Consider the following 20,385-nt stretch of genomic DNA (forward strand, 5'->3'; position numbering starts at 1 on the left):
ATAACGACCTTTAAAGCACCGGGACGGTGCCTCCGCCGCCGGGGGTCATGCTACGTGCCAGTGCATGGAGCTGAAGAAGACGAAGCAGATAGACTGGCACGAGCTAATCTGTGTGGCTGGCGCTGCTCGCCTAACCGTCTGTAAATACATCGGTGACTACCCCTCTGAGTCAGTCTCCTTCACGTAACAATATTAAACTTATTTTTGCAATGTGGCGGAGTGCATGAAGCTTGCTTCACCTCCGCCACGGGTTGGCCCGGTATTGCACTACCTCCGGGATCGGCCCACTCACCCCTGCGGGGGTGAGTTCGACAATAAATTCAATGACAGAAAGAGTGTTCGAATTTACCAAGGATATCGGGGTAAACGGCGTGGGTGCGGCGAGTGTCCGAGACGGTGGCGTCACGCCGCCCCGGCTGACGCGGTATTCGCGTGCGGGGAGTGCGCTAGCTGTGTTTACACTTACGATTGCTGTGGGAAAATAAATGTTTCTGTGGAAATTTCATAATTGGAGGCCCCCCCCCCTTTTTTTTGGTTATGTTCACACGTACATACTCAAGTTTTTATTTTTTTTAACATCCCTGCACATATTAATAAAACTATTGAGTAATTTATTATTACTGTTTCGGAGGAAATCCAGAAGTGTGTATACAATGTGTATGTACATGTGTGTGTAGAAGTGTGTATGTATGTGCCAAGCTAATTCCGCTTTTCCAATTCACCCGTTTGGGAACGAAAAATAAAACAGCCTCTAGAAAATGGTTGTTGGTGTTTCTGTTTACAGTTGCAGTGACAAACGAAGGCATATTTATTTCACATCTTCACGCGACGTCTTAACCTGAAGACGCGTGCTCTCGCCGCGTCTATGCATCTACACTATTCCCCATCACAAATTAAAATCGCAAAGAACGCCACAGGACCCACCCCGCACACACCTGCTGTACGGTGGAGCGGCAAAGCCCCGATGTGCTTTTTCTATGTCCACTGACCTGGGTCCCAGCTTCTGCCAGCGGTGGCTGTAATTCGTTGCCACGCGGTCAGCTACCTCGCTGGCGCCCTCAGCCATCACCTTGATGACGATATGATGATATGTGGGGTATGACGTCCCAAAACCACCATATGATTATGAGAGACGCCGTAATGAAGGGCTCCATAAATTTCGACCACCTGAAGTTCTTTAATGTGCACCCTAATCTGACCCCAGGGAAATGCAGCCGCCGCGCCCGGGTTTCGATCCCACAACCTGCGGGTCAGCAGCCGAGTACCTTACAGCCACTAGACCACCACGACGGACATCGCCTTGTTGATCACACACTACATTTCTGAACACCATCTCATACCAGCTCATCCACCGTTGGCTCTCGTTAATTACAACAAACTTCTTCGCACGCTCACCTCAGTGGAATTGCCAGTTGCTGGAAGTTCCAAGAAAATTGCGCACTAGACGTACGGACGCACCACGCATGTACCTGAAGCGCCGTGGAACCCAGGACGCGTGAGATCACGCCCCGGGCGAGCTTTGCTGTGCTTTGCCTATGTACCCACTCATCACTCATCGCTTCTCAGCCTTTTGGCTAAGATCAAAGTGTAGTGGTGGCTTGACCGCCCTGCACTCCCTGATCTTCGTAGAGGAAACCGGATATCCGCCCGGTTACAGCGGAGTCTTTCTCCCTCGCCCTCACCCACCCCTTGTCCACTGCTGCTACTCGGATTCGGCCGCCTCCTGCTGCCTGCCTGCCACTCTGGTGTTGCTGCCCTGGACCGGCAGCCCTGGACTTGCTGCCCTGGACCAGCTGCATCGGTCCTGCTGCCCCAGGACCTGCTGCCCTGCCTGGTCGTGCCTGCTGCTCGGTCCTGCCTGCTGCCTGCCGTTGCTGCGCCTGCCGTCCTGGACCTGCCGCAGCTGCACTCGGGCGCCTCCCTGGCCCTGCCATGGTTGCCGTTGGCCACCCCGTCCTCACCGAGGCCCCCTGGCCCTCACGCCTAGCGTGGCAATAGGGTCATGGCCTCCGGGGGTCCAACCCTGGACACCAGCGAGGACGACGCCAACCCCCCTTGGCAGGAGCGCAAGCCTGTGCGCAACGGGAGTACACTTGTAGTGTACCTCCCCGTGCCTCCTGCCATCGAGTGCTGCGAGCTCGGCTGCGGGGCCACTTACAACCCGGCCACATGGACCTCTCGGCGGCAGTCCCTGGAGCAGCACCTGAAGGCGGAGCACGGAACCAGAATAACGAGCACCTCGTATATCTGCTCGTTATGCGGCGACGTGCTGGGCCAAAGAACAATGGCTCATGTTAACAAGTGCCTGGCCAACGTTCCCACCTCCGCCCCTTCCCAGTGCTTCCGGCACCAATGCGAAAAGTGCCCAAGGTCCTTCCCCTCAAGGAAGGGCCTTCACAACCACCAACAGTGGCACTTGAGGGAGGAGGCGAAGCAGGCCAGGCAAAACGTCGCCGCGGGTGCTCCGCCCCTACAGCCGCCCACCAGCGCCACCGGCTCTACCAGCCCCCACCAGCAGGCCTCGCCCGGACGTTCCGCCACTCCGAAACACCCTAAGTGGTGGCCCCCTCCCCCTTGCAGAGTGGCGCCGGCTCTTCACCGGGCGAAACGGAACAGCAGCAGCAGGCCACCGCTCATCCACCCAAAATGCCGCCGCAGGAACCTCTACACAGGAGGTCCTGCCTACCCCCCTGCCAGGCGGCGTTTAGGATGCGGCGGGAAGCCCAGCTGACCACCAGGCAGCACGATTAAGTTCCCCCTTGGAGGAGTACTGCGGTCCTGCAGAGGGGGAGCCTCCAGAGCAGACTGCGGGGCGAGCCATTGGGAGCCTACCACCACCTTCTCCCGAGGCGATGACACCCCGCAGAGTCGACCGACACAGCGGCAGCACATACGGCACCCAGGAGGAGGTGGCCGACACCGCCGGACCAGAGAGTGCCTGGGTCTTAGCCGAGATGACGGCGGAGCTGCGGGCACTAAGCCGGTTGCCCGTATCTGAGGAGGAGTGGGCGCAGTTCGAAACCATCCTGGACCGCGCAAAGGCAGCCATTACTGACCACCTGAGGCTGCCCAATCGGGACTCGCGCCAAACACCATCTCGGCGCGAGATTAACCCCGATAACCCCTCCCAGATACAGGCTCTCTACAGGAGGAACCGGCGCCGAGCCGTCCAGCTGATTGTGGAGGGCCCTCGCAGCTCTGCCCCATTGACCCAGGCACGCTTCACGACTACTTCACCCGCCTCTGGTCCCCGGTAGCAGTGGATACAACAATACTCAGGACGCGAGCCCCCACCAACGAAGAACTGGACCTCTGCCTCTTCTTGGATGAAGAGGTCGCAGCCAAGCTCCGAAGGTGCGAGAGTACAGCTCCGGGAGAGGACCGCCTCACTTACAACCACTGGAGGCAGGTGGATCCTGAAGGGCGGTACCTTGCGGCGGTATTCAACGTCTGCCTCAAGTACCGTCGCACACCCCGGAGCTGGAAATCGAGGAAGACGATCCTCATTCACAAGAAGGGCGACCGCGAGGACCCCACAAACTGGCGACCCATTGCCCTTGGTCGAACGATCGCCAAACTGTATGCCGGATGTCTCACCGCCCGGCTGCAGTGGTGGTTGGGCGACCATGCGGTACTGTCCAGGTGTCAGAAGGGCTTCCTGCCGCACGATGGGGTGTTCTAACACAACTTCGTGCTGCAGGGACTCCTGGACGACGCCAGGACGGGAGGTGGGGAGCTGTGCGTGGGGTTCCTCGACTACGCCAACGCCTTCGGCTCGGTCGCACATGAGGCCCTCGTTGACGCTGTCCGCGGCGCCGGCGCGGGGGAGCCCTTCGCGGAGATCGTGGAGGAACTCTACCGCGCCAACACCACCTGCGTCGTGGCAGCTGACGGCACCACGGAGCCCATCACCATGGGAGCGGGCCTACGCCAAGGGTGCCCCCTGAGCGGCCTGCTTTTCAACCTAGTGGTGGATCCCATCATCAGAGCGGTGCAGGGAGACGATAGGCAACACAACATCCTTGCCTACGCCGATGATCTGACGCTGCTCGCCGGGGATCCCGCCACCTTGCAGCGCCACCTCAACGTGGTGACGGCCCTTTCGGACCCGCTCGGGCTGCGGCTGAAGCCCGCCAAGTGCCGCACCCTCCACCTGTCCGGGCGATACCCGGTGGGCACACGGCCCACCACTTTCACCGCGGGGACCGTCCCGGTCCCGGCACTGGCGGACTTCGAGGAGCACCGGTTCCTGGGGCGTCCTGTGGGGTTCCGGGTGCTACCGGACCAGACGACGGTCGACGAGGCCATCCATCTCGGCAGACGGCTGCTCTCCTCCATGCTCACCCCATGGCAGAGGCTGGATTCTATCAAAACATTCCTGTATCCAGCCCTCAACTTCGCCATGCGGGTGGGTCTTGCCAGCAAAGGAGAGTGGCATCGCTTGGACGAGGAGCTTCGCCCGCTGATCAAGAGGACCCTGTACGTGCCGGAAAGAGCACCAAATGAGTATGTGTACGAGAGTGCACAAGCCGGCACTGCAGGAATCCCTCTTGCGGCGGAGCTCAGCGACATCTGCCGAGTGGACGGGGCCTTCAAGCTCCTGTCGTCGACCGATCTGGAGGTCCGGGAGCGAGCGAGAGAGGAGCTCAACCGGGTGGTGTCGAGGCGGCTGAGGCGACCGGCGGACACGGACGACACCGAGGCCTACCTCTCAGGCGAAACGGAGGGTGACTTCCGGCAGACTGCGACCCAGCTGCAGTCTGTCTTGACGGAGGCACGCAAAGCCTCTTGTCGCCTTTCCGTCGCCTGGGAGCTTCTGGACCAGGGTGCCCGCATTACCTGCGGAGAGGCCACGGTGTCAGCGGCAGTTCTTTGCAAAGCATTCGCGCTGTCGCCGCCACTGCCTTGTAAAAAGGTGCCGGTGACTCGGCGAGTGGTCCTGTAGCCCGGTCCACCTCCAGCCAGTCAAGCCTTGTGCTGCACCAGTAGAAGAGCAGCTTGCGGCCGAAGTAACTGCTGCTTTGCGCGAGCATGCGGGCGGTCTTCAATGCCAGTACCTTGCTCAGGGTCAGGGCGTGCGGCAGCCCCAGGCCCCCCTCGCTCACTGCCATCTGCAGGAAGCTCCGCTTAACAAGGGGTGGCTTGTCGTTCCACATGAAGGCATTGACTAGTTTGTTCAGTTCATTTGCCGTCCTTGTGGGAATCGCTGCCACTCGGCTGGCATGGGCAGCCAGGGCGAGGACGCTGGTCTTTGCAGCGACTGCCTTTTCTCGCAGCGTGAGTTCTAGGAGCTTGGCGCGCTCAACGAGGAGGTGGGCGCGGTCTAGAACTCGTGACCACGTGGTCGACGCCACCCCTTCGCAGGAGAAGTACACTCCAAGCACCTTGACTGTGGAGACCACCTCAAAACCTCCGATTGCGCTTGCGGGGAAGGGGCCGAAAAGGAGAGCCTTACTTTTGCCCTCGTTCAACATGGCACCCGACGCTTCAGCGTATGCGGCGAAGGTTCGTCTGAAGTGCTGGAGGCTGCGCGACTCTCGCATGAAAAGCGAGATGTCGTCCGCATAGGCCAAGACCTTGAGTTCCTCCGTACCAGTAAGCGGCAGGCCTCGGATGTTCGGGTCACAGGCAAGGGACGTAAGGAGGGGCTCAATTGACAGCACGAAGAGTGTAGGGCCTAGTGGGCACCCCTGCCTTATGCCTCTTGGGTACTCGATGTTGTCTGTCATGGAGCCGTTAACAACGACTCTGCACCGCAGGTCTGAGTACAGTAGCCTGATGACCCGCACGAAGGTCTCCGGGAGGCCGAACTCACGGAGGGTCTGGAACAGGTGGCTATGGCGTACCCGGTCAAATGCCTTCGCTTGATCAAGGGAGAGGAAGGCCCCTGACACTCTCTTCTTGGTGGCGTACATGAAGACGTCTCTGGTCATGTTCAGGTTCCAGTACATCGATCGGCCTGGGACAGCGCAAGCTTGGTGCGGGGCGAAGACATCGGGCAGGAAAATCTTCAACTGGTTGTTAGAATGGCGGCCACAATTTTGTAGTCACTGTTGAGTAGCGTAATTGGGCGCCATGATGCAGAATCGTTTGGCGGGGCGCCGTCTTTCAGGATGAGGGCTACTCGTCCCGTGCCAAAGGAAGCAGGTTTCGCGTGTTCCCCGAGCACAGAGTTCACCAACGCCAGCAATGGTGCAGCCAAAGTGTCAAAGAAAGTCGCATAAAAGCCCGCGGTGAGGCCGTCCGTCCCCGGGGCTGACCGCGGTGGCATAGACGCGACGGCGGCTTTCAGCTCTGACTCTGTCACGGGGCTGCACAAGGTCGGGCATTCGTCTTCTTCGAGGCGATGTATGTGCTTGCAAAACTCCTTCATGAGGGAAGGTGTCGGGTAGGTCGCGTCGGGGTCCGGCTCACGAAAGGCCAGCTTGAAATAGTCGCAGAATGCCGCGACAATCTCGGCCGGGTCCTCCGTGAAGGAGCCGTCGGGGCGTTTTGCCTCAGTGATCTTAGTGGAGCCATTGCCGCAAACGTCTTTAAGGTTGACCTCCTTCGGCTCTTCTGACCCTGCCTGTGTGTTCCTACGGTCTCTGGTGGACGCTCTAAGGAACCGGTCGTACTGCGTTTTTAAAACGTCGAGGTAGTCCCGGGTGCAGGAAGTAAGGTTATCGGCGCTCTGAACAATACGCATTCTGCGCAGAATTTCATTCATTCTGGCAGTGTTGCGCCTTTTCCTTTGCCTTCCCTCCGCTTGGAGGAGCGCTTTCCAGGTTTCCTTGAGGTCGTCCCAGGTTTCCGGAGTGATGTGGGGGGTGGCTTTTATCGACTCCTCGATCAAGCGCTGGATCGCCCGGGTAGACTCGGGATCATTTAGCAGCGCAGGGTCAATGCGCCAGGACGCGTCGTCTGGTCTGGGGCCGGGCATTCCTCTCACGGTCGTGGCCAGTGGGGCGTGATCGGACGCGTTGTCTAAGTCGGCTGGTACCCGAAGTACGTCGCACCATGTCACCCCCGGCTGTAGCAAGTCGGGAATATATGCCCGATCTAAACGGCTGGCGGTGGTTCGCGAAGTTCGGGTCGGGCCAAACTCGGCGTCGTGCAAGTACACCCAGGCGTCCTTGAGGCGCAAGTGGCGGAGGGTCCTTACCGGCGCTTTGGCATGGTATGTAGAGCCTCCACGTCCCGGGCCCCGGACGTCACGAGTCGAGCCAACAACACAGTTGAAGTCTCCCAAGATGACGTATGGGACAGGTTCCGCCAGGTTGTCGTGGAGTTCCCGGAAGTACACGTTGGTGTCAGTCCTCGTAGCGGGTGCGTAAACATTCACGAAGCGGAACCTACGCCCGTCTATGAGGATGTCCAGGATCAATGTGCGCCCGTTGGCTCCGAAAACACAATGAGATTTGTGGCGGAATCTGCCCGTGACGAAAACAACCCCGACGCCACAGGACCGGGCGGTCGTCAAGGAGAAAAAACCTTCGACCCGGCAGTCACGCTGAAAGTGGGCCACGTCCAGGGGGGACCGAAAGTTGGTCTCTTGCAGTAACAGGAGGTCGATGTGTTCGTCTTTGGCGAAGGCAACTACCCGTTTTTGCTTCTCCTTGTCGCGGAACCCGCGGATATTCCACGTTGCGAAGCGGAGCGAAGCCATCACCTAGGCTGATAAGGCGCACAACAAAAGAGCAGTGAGCGGGAGAGGGAGCAGGCGCTGTCGGGTGCGCGGGCGAGGAGGGCCCCTGGGCTGCGAGATTAGGAGAGGGGGAGGCGTAGTAAAGTAGAGGGAAAGGAGGCGGCGCATCGCTGCAGGCAAGGGTACGGGAAAGGTGAACTTAGGTCCTGGGGGCGAGGGGTTGTGGTGGCAGTGGCTCCCCTTTGCCTGTGCTGGCTGCCTCAAGCTTTTTCGTTTTCGCATGGGGCGGAGCGTCGCTGTCGCTACTCCGTCCCTCGGGCCCGGATCGTCGCTGTCTTTATCTCCTTACTGCGGGCTTCTCGCACTTCGCTCGCCTATTCGCCTATCGTCGTCGCCGTGTCGCCTACGTGATCGCGAACGAGTTCGTTGCTCGCGGCCGGTCGTCGTGTGGCCTGCTGTGGCGTCAGCTTTGCGACTTGAATGAAGTGCCTGGGGGGATGCAGCGGGAGCCAGTGTAGACTTGTTACTGTCATGGCCATCGGGCACGAAATAGAAGCCGCGGCTGACGATGGGCGCGTCCTCAAGGGCGGCGTCACGCGGGCCATCTTCCAGGTCGCGGTTGGTCACCGGCGCTAGCACGTTGGGAGGTGCCATGGGGGTTGAAAGAGGGGCCTCGTCCGGCTTGGCTTCTCCGGCAGCTCCTTTAAAAGCGGTTGTCGGACTTCGGCAATCTTCCAGGGCTGGTAAGAGGGGCAGCGGTGCTGTAGGTGGCGAACGCGTCGGAACCGACTCGAAGTCACTTGACTCAGTTCCCGATGTCTCGGAGTTGGCGTCGTCGACCCTTTCCTGCCTCTCTCCTTCGTTGCCGGACGTGGTTTCCGTGCTGCTGCCGGTGGGCTGCTCCGTGTTGGTATCGGGACCTCCGGGGGCGAGCCCCTTCTCCGTCGTGCGGCGGGCGGGTCTTTGTGTGAGAACTTGTAGGCGGGACGAACCGGAAGCCCTAGATGAGGGAGGGCCGCTTATGTTGCTGGGCGAAGGAGCAGGGTCGGACAACGAGGGGAATCCGCGGGCGATCGACGCGTATGAGCGCCGCCGGAAGCACTCTTTGGTTCCGTGTTGGCCGCCGCATCGTTTACACACCTCAACACAACCTTCTGTTTCGTGCCCGAAGGCTCCGCAACGTTTGCAATACGGTGCCGAGCACGCGGAGGCCACGTGCCCGACTTCGCTGCACCGTGCGCACACTCGGCGCATCCCGCGGTATTCAAACATTACGCGGTGCCCCGCGATTGTCAGAAAATTGGGCACCGGGCGGCTCATTTCTATCCTAATGACTCGAACCCCATTTAGCTTTGTTTGGCGCGTGGCTACGGTAGCAAAAGTGATGCCCTTCACTTTGCCGTACGAGCTGAGCGCGTTGCTGAGTATCTCGTCCGGTAAGTAGGCCGGATATCTGTACGCGTTAACGAACGTAACCGGCGGCCCTACCGCTTCTACTGCTACGTTTACCCCGTTGACTTGGAAGCCCTCGGCTACCATTATTTTGTAGCTTGACTAGGGTTGCGGGTGCATACCAAAAATTTCGTGCCCCCCATATGTTGGAGCACAAAAACACTGTCCTCCCCCGCCGTTAATTCAACCACGTCAATCAGGTCATCGATCGAAACATCTCCCTCTGGTGCATTAAACATAAAGCAATTCTCCCTCACCGGGAGGTCTGGTGTTGACGCCATTCTGGTGGGCGTTGCCGTTGGCCGCCAGGAGAGCGTGACTGGTAACAAGACTGGTGTCGTGCAGTCTAGCTGCACTCTGGTAGGACGCGGCTCACCTGGGGCGGACGCCGCTCAGGACTTGGTAGTGCCAGGTGGGCCGCAGGGGGGCTCCGGGACGGCGGGCGTTGACCGGGGGCCTTGCTCCTCCTCCTGGCATGGGGTAGATGGGCTCCGGGCAGCGGGGCCCGAGACCCAGGGGCGGCAGCCGCACGAACGGTGCGGTGGTGCCGCGAAGGCTTGTCTTGGAACTTGAACCCCAGGGGCCGACGTCAGGGTGACGTGACCCCGGGTCTCGCGCGATGACGCCAAGAAAACTGCTCACTCGACAATTGGTCTAGCCGAAAGGCCGAGAAGCGATGCGATTCATTAGCACTTAATTAAAATTCATTCTTTCACACCTCGTACTTAGTCCTGGCCAAAAGCCAGGCAAACAGTAGCAAAGCAATTCCGACGTCCACCCATGCACAACCAGCATTGTGCACCGACAGCGGCGGCGCTGGCTTCAAGGCATTGCTTTTATTCCTAGTCCGCTTGAAGTTTCTTGTTTCGCTTACAAACATGTTAAAACTGAAACCTTCTTTTTCCCAGAAGTCAAAGCCACGCGTGCTTGCTTGCATGCGTACTCTCGAATGTAACCATGACGTCACACCAAATGCTTGCCGGCGAACATTATCAGGCATGTCGCGAGGGATGCTACAGCACTTGTTTTAAAAACTGATGCATAGTGTACATGTCCAACTCGAGCACCAAAACCTGGAAGGAAAAAAGAAAAAAAATGACTGCAAAATATGACTACGTCACCCATCCAACATGGCTTCTACACTGGCTGCCCAAGCAACGCCTCTGCAACGACGCCCACAATCATCGGCAAAAAGGTGTTGCCTTTGGCTGCTTCAGCGCGCTCAACGTATGCCTTGCAAGTTCCGACGTGGCGGAACACCGCACCGAGGTCGACGAAGGTCCTGCCGTAAAAGGCATACCCGGGAATGCGTGCGAAACGTCTACCGCGTGCGTTGTGAAGCCGTTGAATGAAGGGTCATGTGGCAGAGGGTGACGGAACGTGAGTGTGCGACATGCTACTGCGATGTCGTTCAAGCGTTCAACTGGCCGGCAGGCTCTGCCTGTCGTGGTCGAAAACGCTTGTCGAAGTTGTGCTGATTCCGAGGGGTAGGAGTGCTATGGTGGCGTGTACGAGTTGCTGGTGCGGCGCTCCGTCGATCGTGCCAGACGGACATGAGGCGGTCATCAGAAGGCGGTCGTCAAGTGGTCGCGGAAATCAGTAGACAAGTACTCGGCTGCGCTTTTCGTCGAATTCCGCTGAGTAACGTGCGAGAAGACTCGCGACAGACGGTCTTCGGGAGACGGGTGGTTGCACAAATGCGACCGTGCGTCAACGTGCAGCCATATTCGTGAATTATTTCGCCCCATTACGATAGCTTCGTCACTGCGCTCGCTGGTGTTGCTCGTTTTTGTTGGCCTTCACTTGTGGCTCACACTCACTGTGGGGGATTGGCCGGTTTGTTGTTCTGCTTCTTCGACTTCTACATACTCGGCTTAGTGAAGCTGTGAGGAGTGATGAGTGGGTACAGAGGCAAAGCACAGCAAAGCTCGCCCGGGGTGTGATCTCACGCGTCCTGGGTTCCACGGCGCTTCAGGTACGTGCGTGGTGCGTCCGTACTTCTAGTGCGCAATTTTCTTGGAGCTTCCAGCAACTGGCAATTCCATTGAGGTGAGCGTGCGAGGATGTTCGTTGTAATTAACGAGAGCCAACGGTGGATGAGTTGGTATGAGATGGTGTTCAGAAATGTAGTGTGTGATCAACAAGGCGAAGTCCGTCGTGGTGGTCTAGTGGCTGTAAGGTACTCGGCTGCTGACCCGCAGGTTGTGGGATCGAAACCCGGCCGCGGCGGCTGCATTTCCCTGTGGTCAGATTAGGGTGCACGTTAAAGAACTTCAGGTGGTCGAAATTTCCGGAGCCCTCCATTACGGCGTCTCTCATAATCATATGGTGGTTTTGGGACGTCATACCCCACATATCATCATATCATCACCAAGATGACGGCTGAGGGCGCCAGCGAGGTAGCTGACCGCGTGGCGACGAATTACAGCCACCGCTGGCAGAAGCTGGGCCCCAGGTCATTGGACATAGAAAAAGCACATCGGGGCTTTGCCGCTCCACCGTACAGCAGGTGTGTGCGGGGTGGGTCCTGTGGCGTTCTTTGCGATTTTAATTTGTGATGGGGAATAGTGTAGATGCATAGACGCGGCGAGAGCACGCGTCTTCAGGTTAAGACGTCGCGTGAAGATGTGAAATAAAAATGCCTTCGTTTGTCACTGCAACTGTAAACAGAAACACCAACAACCATTTTCTAGAGGCTGTTTTATTTTTCGTTTTGAAACGGGTGAATTGGAAAAGCGGAATTAGCTTGGCACATACATACACACTTCTACACACATATGTACATACACATCGTATACACACTTCTAGCTTTCCTCCGAAACAGTAATAATAAATTACTCAATAGTTTTAATAATATGTGTAGGGATGTTTAAAAAATAAAAACTTGAGTATGTACGTGTGAACATAACCAAAAAAAAGGGGGGCCTCCAATTATGAAATTTCCACAGAAACATTTATTTTCCCACAGCAATCGTAAGTGTAAACACAGGTAGCGCACTCCCCGCACGCAAATACCGCGTCAGCCGGGGCGGCGTGACGCCACCGTCTCGGACACTCGCCGCACCCACGCCGTTTACCCCGATATCCTTGGTAAATTCGTACACTCTTTCTGTCATTGAATTTATTGTCGAACTCACCACCGCAGGGGTGAGTGGGCCGATCCCGGAGGTAGTGCAATACCGGGCCAACCCGTGGGGGAGGTGAAGCAAGCTTCAAGCACTCCGCCGCATTGCAAAAATAAGTTTAATATCTTGGATCCAAATAGGATCCGTATCAGATATTGAGCTGATAAGAACAGATACTACACAAAGGGAAATTTTATTAACGAGTCACACGTTGCCCTCCACCGAGGGGCTACAACACAAATGGACAATAGGCTCAGGGTCACAAGATAACTTGAGAGGCACTGCGACATGGGTTGAAATCACACAGTAGCAGCAAAATACAATTTCCAGGTTACAGGCTTATACGCCATTTCAAGGAGTGTGTACAGTGCAAAATTAACATGTGCATTCATTTTTATAAAAATATTAAGAAGCATGTGATCAAACACACAGTTGCCTACACATGTGTTGAGAAATTGCACAAGCACAGTGTGTATTGTGGCTAAACAAAAAAGACTCTTGCAAAACACAGAAGGCTATACAGACTCAAGGGATGAGACGAGCACACGGACAATAAAAACGGAGATACTATTTTAAAGGAGAAACGTGGGTTATGAGGTCAACACCATACCGAGCGACAGTTTGGTGGAAGAGGGTTAGAAGGGGGTGATGGGGAGGCGCAGCTTGCCATTTTGTAGTAGAAAGAACTTGTGTGCCATCGGCGAAGGAATTTTTCCCTCGCCGCTGGTTTCGAGATCCTTTGACAGATAATGCACAACATCAAGCGTATCTTGGCTACTGCGGGGAAGGCTGCCCGTATTGGTTTATGCCTAGCTTCGGCTAGGCAACGCCGGTTCCAAAGCACGAACAGCGTGCACGCTACTACCAGTTTGGCGAAAGCGCCTCTGTTCCTGGCGAGGGCTGGAGGGGGGTGGATATGAAACTCTCTCGCCACTATCCGCCACACTGGCTTAGCTGTGGGGCACTTATGCAGGGCGTGTGTAAGAGTTTCTATGGAGGGACAATTGGGACAGCGGGCGGGAGGTACGATGCCCAGCCTGTGTAGGCACTGGCGAGTTGGTAGGATGTCCCAATTCTTCCTCTACGAGAAGTCTGCTACCGGTTTGGGCATTCTCCGCCCATCTCTGCGCGCGTTCTGTTGCCATTTTTGGGACTGCCTGCATTCTTCCTGCGTCAACTGGTGCCGCGCAATGTCCTCCGCGATGCGATTGGGTGGGGTTTTGTCAATATCACATTCGGAGGCGTCTTTCTCAAGCATCCGCATAGTGTTTGCGGCGCCCTTGTAAAAGCTTGAGGGAGCTTCCGCAAGCGGAGTGAGGGGACGCTCCGCATTCAGGAAGGCAGCGTTTGTGCTGCACCAGTAGCGCATGATGTCCCTCCCTACGTATCCGGGTGTTTGGAACAATTGCCTAGCCGTTTTTAAAGCCAGCGCTTTGCTAGTAGTGGGCGGGTGTGATAATCCGAGGCCACCCTCGTCCGTCGAGAGGTGTAGGAGGGTGCGGCGTATGGGCGCGGGCTTGCCATCCCATAGGAAGGCGCCGATCATTTTCATTAGCCTTGTAGCTGTCCTGGCGGGCATCACGGCGACTCGACTGGCGTAATATGCAAAGGCGCAAATGGTGGTTGTCACTGCCAGGGCTTTATCGCGCAAAGACATGCCTTTGGGGCTGAGGCGCTCTATTGCCACTTGTGCGCGTTCCAAAGCTCGCTGCCAGGTTTTCTCCACCACACCGCCACCAAAAAAGTAGATGCCCAGTACCTCGACGGTGTCCACTGCGCACAGCTCACCCAGAGCCTCTCGGGGGAAGGCGCCAAAGGCAATGGCCTTGCTTTTCTCCATGTTAAGGAGCGCGCCTGAGGCGTCCGCGTAGGGTGCGAACGTCTCCCAGAAAGCCTGTAAGCTTGCCGGGTCAAGGACAAACAACGAAACATCGTCAGCATAGGCGAGCACTTTGATTGTGGCCTCCCCCGTTAGTGGAAAGCCCCTAATGCGGTCGTTGTTCATGATTCTTGTCAGCAGCGGCTCGAGGGAGAGTATGAAGAGGGTGGGCCCAAGTGGGCATCCCTGGCGGATGCCTCTCTCGTACGCGAAGTTAGTCGATGGGTCGCCATTTACGACTACGTGGCACGTAAGATCTCTGTACAGTAGGGCGATCCTTTCCACAAAGTGTGCGGGGAAACCGAAACGGCGCAGGACTTCGAGCATGTACTCGGGCCCAACTCGATCGAAGGCCTTCGCTTGGTCGAGCGATATGAAGGCGCCCGACAAAGATTTGGCAGTCAAGTATTCGAAGGCATCCCGCGTGAACGTCAAGTTGGCGAAAATTGAGCGGCCCGGCACTTCGCAGGTCTGTTGCGCTGAAACTATGGTCTGTAGCAGTGGCTTCGTGCGGTTGTTTAGCAGGGAAGCCACCATCTTGTAGTTAGCATTCAGAAGGGTGACCGGCCGCCAGGCCGAAAGCTCCTCCTGCTGGGCGCCCTCCTTGAGGAGGAGGACGATCCTCCCTTCGCCGAAGGATGGTGGTTTCCGGTGATGGGTGACCACCATGTTTACCATGAGCACGAGGACGTTCTTCAGTTCATTCCAAAAGGTGGAATAGAAGGAAGCTGTGAGTCCGTCTGTGCCAGGAGCGGAGTTCGGTGGCATGTTCTTGATGGTGTCCTTACTTGTTCCGCTGTTGCATCACTGCCCAACATTTCAGCTTCATCCTGCTCGAGGCGCGCAAGGTTACGACAGAGCTCTTCATACAGATGCTCCCCGTCAGGGGTGCCGGCGCGGTCTGTGTCTCGAAAGAGGTCTGCAAAGTAGTTCCGGAAGGTTCTTCCAATGTCATCTGGGTCAGTGGCGAAGGAGTTGTCCGGGCGCCGAACCCGCGTGATATGAACACGGCCGTTCCCGGTCACCCCATTGGGGTCTGCTTCGGCCTGGTCTTTGGGTGGCCTTCGCGCACGTTGTTGGAGTAGCCGGGTATGTTCGGCCTCCAGAGCAGCGAGGTGGCCCCGCGTACAGTCCGTCAGGGTGTCCGCCCCCCTGATGATACAGATCCTGCGTAAGGTCTCATTCAGTCTGTCTGTGATCCTGCGCTTTCGGGCTTTTCCCTCGTCCTGGAGAATGGTCTTCCACTCCGCTTTCAATGCTTCCCATGATTCTGGGGTCAATTCTGAGACGTCGTCAACTGAGGCCTGAATGCGCTCTCTGATTCGTTCGACGCTATCCTCGTCGAGGAGCAAAGCCGCGTCGAGCCGCCAGCCATGGTTGCCGCTGAGAATTCCGTGGCGGCACCTTATTGTGGTGACGAGTGGAAGGTGGTCGGAACGGTTAGCGAGGGTGGCCGGGAGGGGCAGGACCTCGCATGCCTCCACCGAAGAAAAGAGGAAGTCGGGCAGGTAGGTCCGATCGATACGGGTGGCGGTGAGTTGTGAGGAGCGCGTGGGTACGAAAAGGTCGCCGTGGACGTGAAGCCAGACAACCGTAAGAGAGAGGTGCCTTAAGAGCCCCACGAGCTCTTTCGCATGGTATGTGAAAGCTCCGCGGCCCGGTCCCCTGACGTCCCTTTGCGAGTCTGTTACGCAGTTAAAGTCTCCCAAGAGAATGTGTGGGAGTGGTTCAGTGAGCAGCTGGTGTAGATCTTGGAAGAAGTTATTAGTTTGCGTTCTGGTCACCGGGGCGCAAACGTTAACAAAGCGGCACCGCTTCCCATTAACGAATATATCTAACAAAAGAGTGCGGCCGTTTGCGCCGAATATGCAAAAAGCTTTCTGCTGGAAGCGGCCCGTAATGAAGATGGCCCCCACCCCACATGCCCTCGCGTTTGTCAGTGAGAAGAAGGCGTCGACCCGGAAGGTTTTCTTGAAGGTGGCGACGCCCAGAGGCGATCGAAAATTCGTCTCCTTGAGGAATAGCACATCGATCCCCAGGGACAGGGCAAACGCTAGGACGCTTTCCTGTTTTGTCCTATCTCGGAAGCCCCTGACATTCCAAGAAGCTATTTTAAGGTGAGGCATAGCGGAATAAATTTGGTAATGGGAAGGAGGAGATGGGCCCTGTCATGATGGCAACAGGGCGCAACAGCTGAGAAGCGCATGCCTTTATGGCAGCCGACGCTAAAAGCAGGCGACATGACCAGCGTGGGCCGCGTCTTCACAGAAAACAAACTGAAGGCAGCCAGAACGACTCTGTGGCGTTGTACCCCAGGAGCAAGCCAAGAAAACACGCCGGGATCACGGGACGCGGCCAGCGTCCGTGCACTCCAGGCAAACGAAGAAAAGAAAAAACGGGCTCGGACGCGTCGGAGGCACACGAGCACATCAAACCCCCCCCCCCCCCAATACCGCGCGGCGCCGCGACGCCGCCGCCTACTCGGTTGTCTCGCCGCCATCCGCGGGGGGGTCCCCCTTGGTCATGGCGTTCCCACCCAACCTCGGGGTCTTCGCCTTCGGCGGGGCGTCGCTGTCACTGCTGCTGACTTCCAGCCTGGTCCGCCGCTGCCTCGCCTCACGAGTGGGGGAACCCTCACGGGAGTCATGCTGCGGCTCTTCTCCCTGACGACGACGCGAGCGAGACCTCGGCTCGCGGCCCGCGTCGCGACCCGAGGCCCGCGCGCCCGAATCGCGACCAGCCCCCTCCCCGCGGCGACGACGAAAGCGCGAACGAGATCTCCGCTCGCGACCAGGCACCGGGTGAACCGCGGGTGGGTCCGGTCGCCGGCCCTTGTGGGGCGCGTCCCGCTCGGTGGAAGGGTCTGACGACGCGTGGTCATCAACCTCGGGCAGTGCGTATTGCCCGCGGCTGACGATGGGCCTGTCATCACGGGCCGGGGCTTGCGGGAGCCCACCCAAATCCTGTGCCAAGATGTTGCCAGCACGTTGGCTGGCGCGCTGGAGACGGGGTGGCTGGTTTCCTCTTGCTCAGGAGGCGTCAGGGACGCGTCCTCTGAAGTAGCCAAAGGCGGCCAGTCCTCGGCGCCCGATGGGCTTGCGGGCGTCGTAAGGGACGCCGGCCGCGTCGGGTTCGACTCGGAATCGGTTGTGTCTGCGCCAGAAGACGCCGACGCCAAAGCAACGGAGTCAGACGCCCCGCGCGTCTCTCCCTTGACACCCGAAGACGCCGCACTGCTGCCAGCGCTCGAGTCTGATTCCCCCTCGCGGCGCCATGAGAGGGGGCCCTTTGCGGTCGCGCGGCGCGCAGTCTTAGGCGTTAATACCTGTAGACGCAAAGGGGGGTCACCAGACCTCGGCGAAGGGGCACCGGATGACTGGCAAGGTGCTGCGTTGGTAGCTGTCAGCACTGATGAACCGCGGGCAGCGGCCGCGTAGGAACGCCTGCGGAAACACTCGCGCGTCCCGTGACGGCCCCCGCAACGAGTACACTCGGCTGTGCAACCCTCTGTGTCGTGGCCGAAGACGCCACAACGCTTGCAAAACGCGGCCGTGCACGCAGTCGCCATATGTCCGACCTCGCCGCAGCGCGCGCACACACGGCGCATCCCGCGATACTCAAACATCACTCGGTGGCCCGCGATGGTGGCGAAGTTGGGCACCGGTCGACTCATCTCAATTTTTACAACTCGAACGCCACTAAGTTTGTTAAACCTCGTTGTTACAGGGGCAAAAGAAATGCCCTTAATTTTGCCGTACTGCGCAAGGGCGTTGCCAAGCGTCTCGTCGGACATGTACACAGGGTACCGGTAAACGTTAACAAACGTGACCGGTGGCCCGACGGCCTCAACCGGCACGTGCTGGTCGTTCACGCGGAAACCTTCCGCAACCATTAATTTCGTCGCCTGGCTAGCGTTCCGGGTGCAAACGAGAAACTTGGCACCGCCCATATGCTGCAACACATATACGCTATCGTCACCGACGGTCAATTCCATAGCGTCAATCAAATTATCGATGCTTACGTCACCTTCCGGCGCGGTGAACAAGAAACAGTTCTCCCGGGCTGGGAGCTCCATTGGGGTCGCCATTCTTGAGGACGCTGGTCCCAGGAGGGCGTGACTTGTGATAACTCGTAATGTGCAGACGAGCTGCACTCTAGTAGAATGAGCGGCTCAGCCGAGGCGAGGACCGCTCAGTAGAGGTAGGCGCCGCGAAGACGGCAGAGGGACTCCGGGGCAGTAGGCGTTGACCGGGTCCAAGCGGCTGCAGGCATCAGGGGCACCAGGCGGGAGCCGGTAACCCAGGAGCGGCAGGCGCGCGCAGAACGGAGCAGCGCTGCCGCGGGGCGTCTTCTTCCTCGGTCTTCAGAGGGACCGGGGGCCGACGTCAGCGTGACGTGACCCCAGGTCTCGCAGAGTGACTCGTAGAAAACAGCTAGCTCGACACTTTGATCTTAGCCAAAAGGCCGAGAAGCGATGCAATTCACTAGCACCTAATTAAAATCCATTCTTTCACACCTCGTACTTAGTCCTGGCCAAAAGCCAGGCAAACAGTAGCAAAGCAATTCTGACGTCCACCCATGCATAGCCAACATTGTGCACCGACAGCGGCGGCGCTGGCTTCACGGCATTGCTTTTATCCCTACTCCGCTTGAAGTTTCTTGTTTCGCTTACAAACATGTTAAAACTGAAACCTTCTTTTTCCCAGAGGTCAAAGCCACGCGTGCTTGCTTGCATGCGTACTCTCGAATGTAACCATGACGTCACACCAAATGCTTGCCGGCGAACATTATCAGGCATGTCACGAGGGATGCTACAGCACTTGTTTTAAAAACTGATGCATAGTCTACATGTCCAACTCGAGCACCAAAGCCTGGAAGGAAAAAAGAAAAAAAATGACTGTGCAAAATGTGACTACATCACCCATCCAACATGGCTTCTACGCTGGCTGCCCAAGCAACGCCTCTGCAATGACGCCCACAATCATCGGCGAAAAGGTGTTGCCTTTGGCTGCTTCAGCGCGCTCAACGTATGCCTTGCAAGTTCCGACGTGGCGTAACACCGCACCGAGGTCGACGAAGGTCCTGCCGTAAAAGGCAGACCCGGGAATTCGCGCAAAACGTCTACCGCGTGCGTTGTGAAGCCGTTGAATGAAGGTTCATGTGGCAGAGGGTGACGGAACGTGAGTGTGCGACATGCCGCTGCGATGTCGTTCAAGCGTTCAACGGGCCGGCAGGCTCTGCCTGTCGTGGTCGAAAACGCTTGTCCAAGTTTTGCTGATTCCGAGGGGTAGGAGTGCTATGGTGGCGTTTTCGAGGCGCTGGTGCGGCGCTCCGTCGATCGTGCCAGACGGACATGAGGCGGTCGTCAGAAGGCGGTCGTCAAGTGGTCGCGGAAATCAGTGGAGAAGTACTCGCCTGCGCTTTTCGTCGAATTCCGCTGAGTAACGTGTGAGAAGACTCGCAACAGGCGGTCTTCGGGAGACGGGTGGTTGCACAAATGCGACCGTGCGTCAACGTGCTGCCATATTCGTGGATTATTTCGCCCCATTACGATAGCTTCGTCACTGCGCTCGCTGGTGTTGCTCGTTTTTGTTGGCCTTCACTTGTGGCTCACCCCACTGTGGGGGATTGGCCGGTTTGTTGTTCTGTTTCTTCGACTTCTACATACTCGGCTTAGTGAAGCTGTGAGGAGTGATGAGTGGGTACAGAGGCAAAGCACAGCAAAGCTCGCCCGGGGCGTGATCTCACGCGTCCGGGGTTCCACGGCGCTTCAGGTACGTGCGTGGTGCGTCCGTACGTCTAGTGCGCAATTTTCTTGGAACTTCCAGCAACTGGCAATTCCATTGAGGTGAGCGTGCGAGGATGTTTGTTGTAATTAACGAGAGCCAACGGTGGATGAGCTGGTATGAGTTGGTGTTCAGAAATGTAGTGTGTGATCAACAAGGCGATGTCCGTCGTGGTGGTCTAGTGGCTGTAAGGTACTCGGCTGCTGACCCGCAGGTTGTGGGATCGAAACCCGGCCGCGGCGGCTGCATTTCCCTGTGGTCAGATTAGGGTGCACGTTAAAGAACTTCAGGTGGTCGAAATTTCCGGAGCCCTGCATTACGGCGTCTCTCATAATCATATTGTAGCGATGCTGACGCCGACAGGTTAAAAAAACAAGCGACTTTATTAGGGCGAACTTGTGCCCACGATTCTAAAAACTATGGTCGTCAAGTTCGAGTAGCCGAGTGGCACAGATCTGACTAACTTCCTCTTTCTCGTTGTTGAACGTCCGAACGCGTTGCGCATGCCAGCCGAGC

At 57.5% G+C, this 20,385-nt stretch overlaps 1 protein-coding gene and 2 pseudogenes across 1 annotated transcript in view; 2 read left to right on the top strand and 1 right to left on the bottom strand.

Annotated features, from left to right (window-relative positions):
- The window catches only part of LOC142765915 (uncharacterized), a 121,871-nt gene extending 119,140 nt beyond the window's left edge, over positions 1 to 2,731 (top strand). The window contains exon 2 of the mRNA XM_075867720.1: positions 1,817 to 2,731. Coding sequence (XP_075723835.1) covers positions 2,003 to 2,731 — 729 coding nt within the window. The 5' untranslated portion in view covers positions 1,817 to 2,002. The remainder of the gene's footprint in view (positions 1 to 1,816) is intronic.
- On the top strand, positions 159 to 293 carry LOC142766552 (U2 spliceosomal RNA; annotated as a pseudogene).
- A 9,494-nt stretch (positions 2,732 to 12,225) lies between the features above and the next one.
- On the bottom strand, positions 12,226 to 12,394 carry LOC142766261 (U2 spliceosomal RNA; annotated as a pseudogene).
- Positions 12,395 to 20,385: the final 7,991 nt, after the last annotated feature.

The sequence above is a fragment of the Rhipicephalus microplus genome, chromosome 6 (assembly GCF_043290135.1).
Source record: "Rhipicephalus microplus isolate Deutch F79 chromosome 6, USDA_Rmic, whole genome shotgun sequence".
NCBI classification, from domain to species: domain Eukaryota; kingdom Metazoa; phylum Arthropoda; class Arachnida; order Ixodida; family Ixodidae; genus Rhipicephalus; species Rhipicephalus microplus.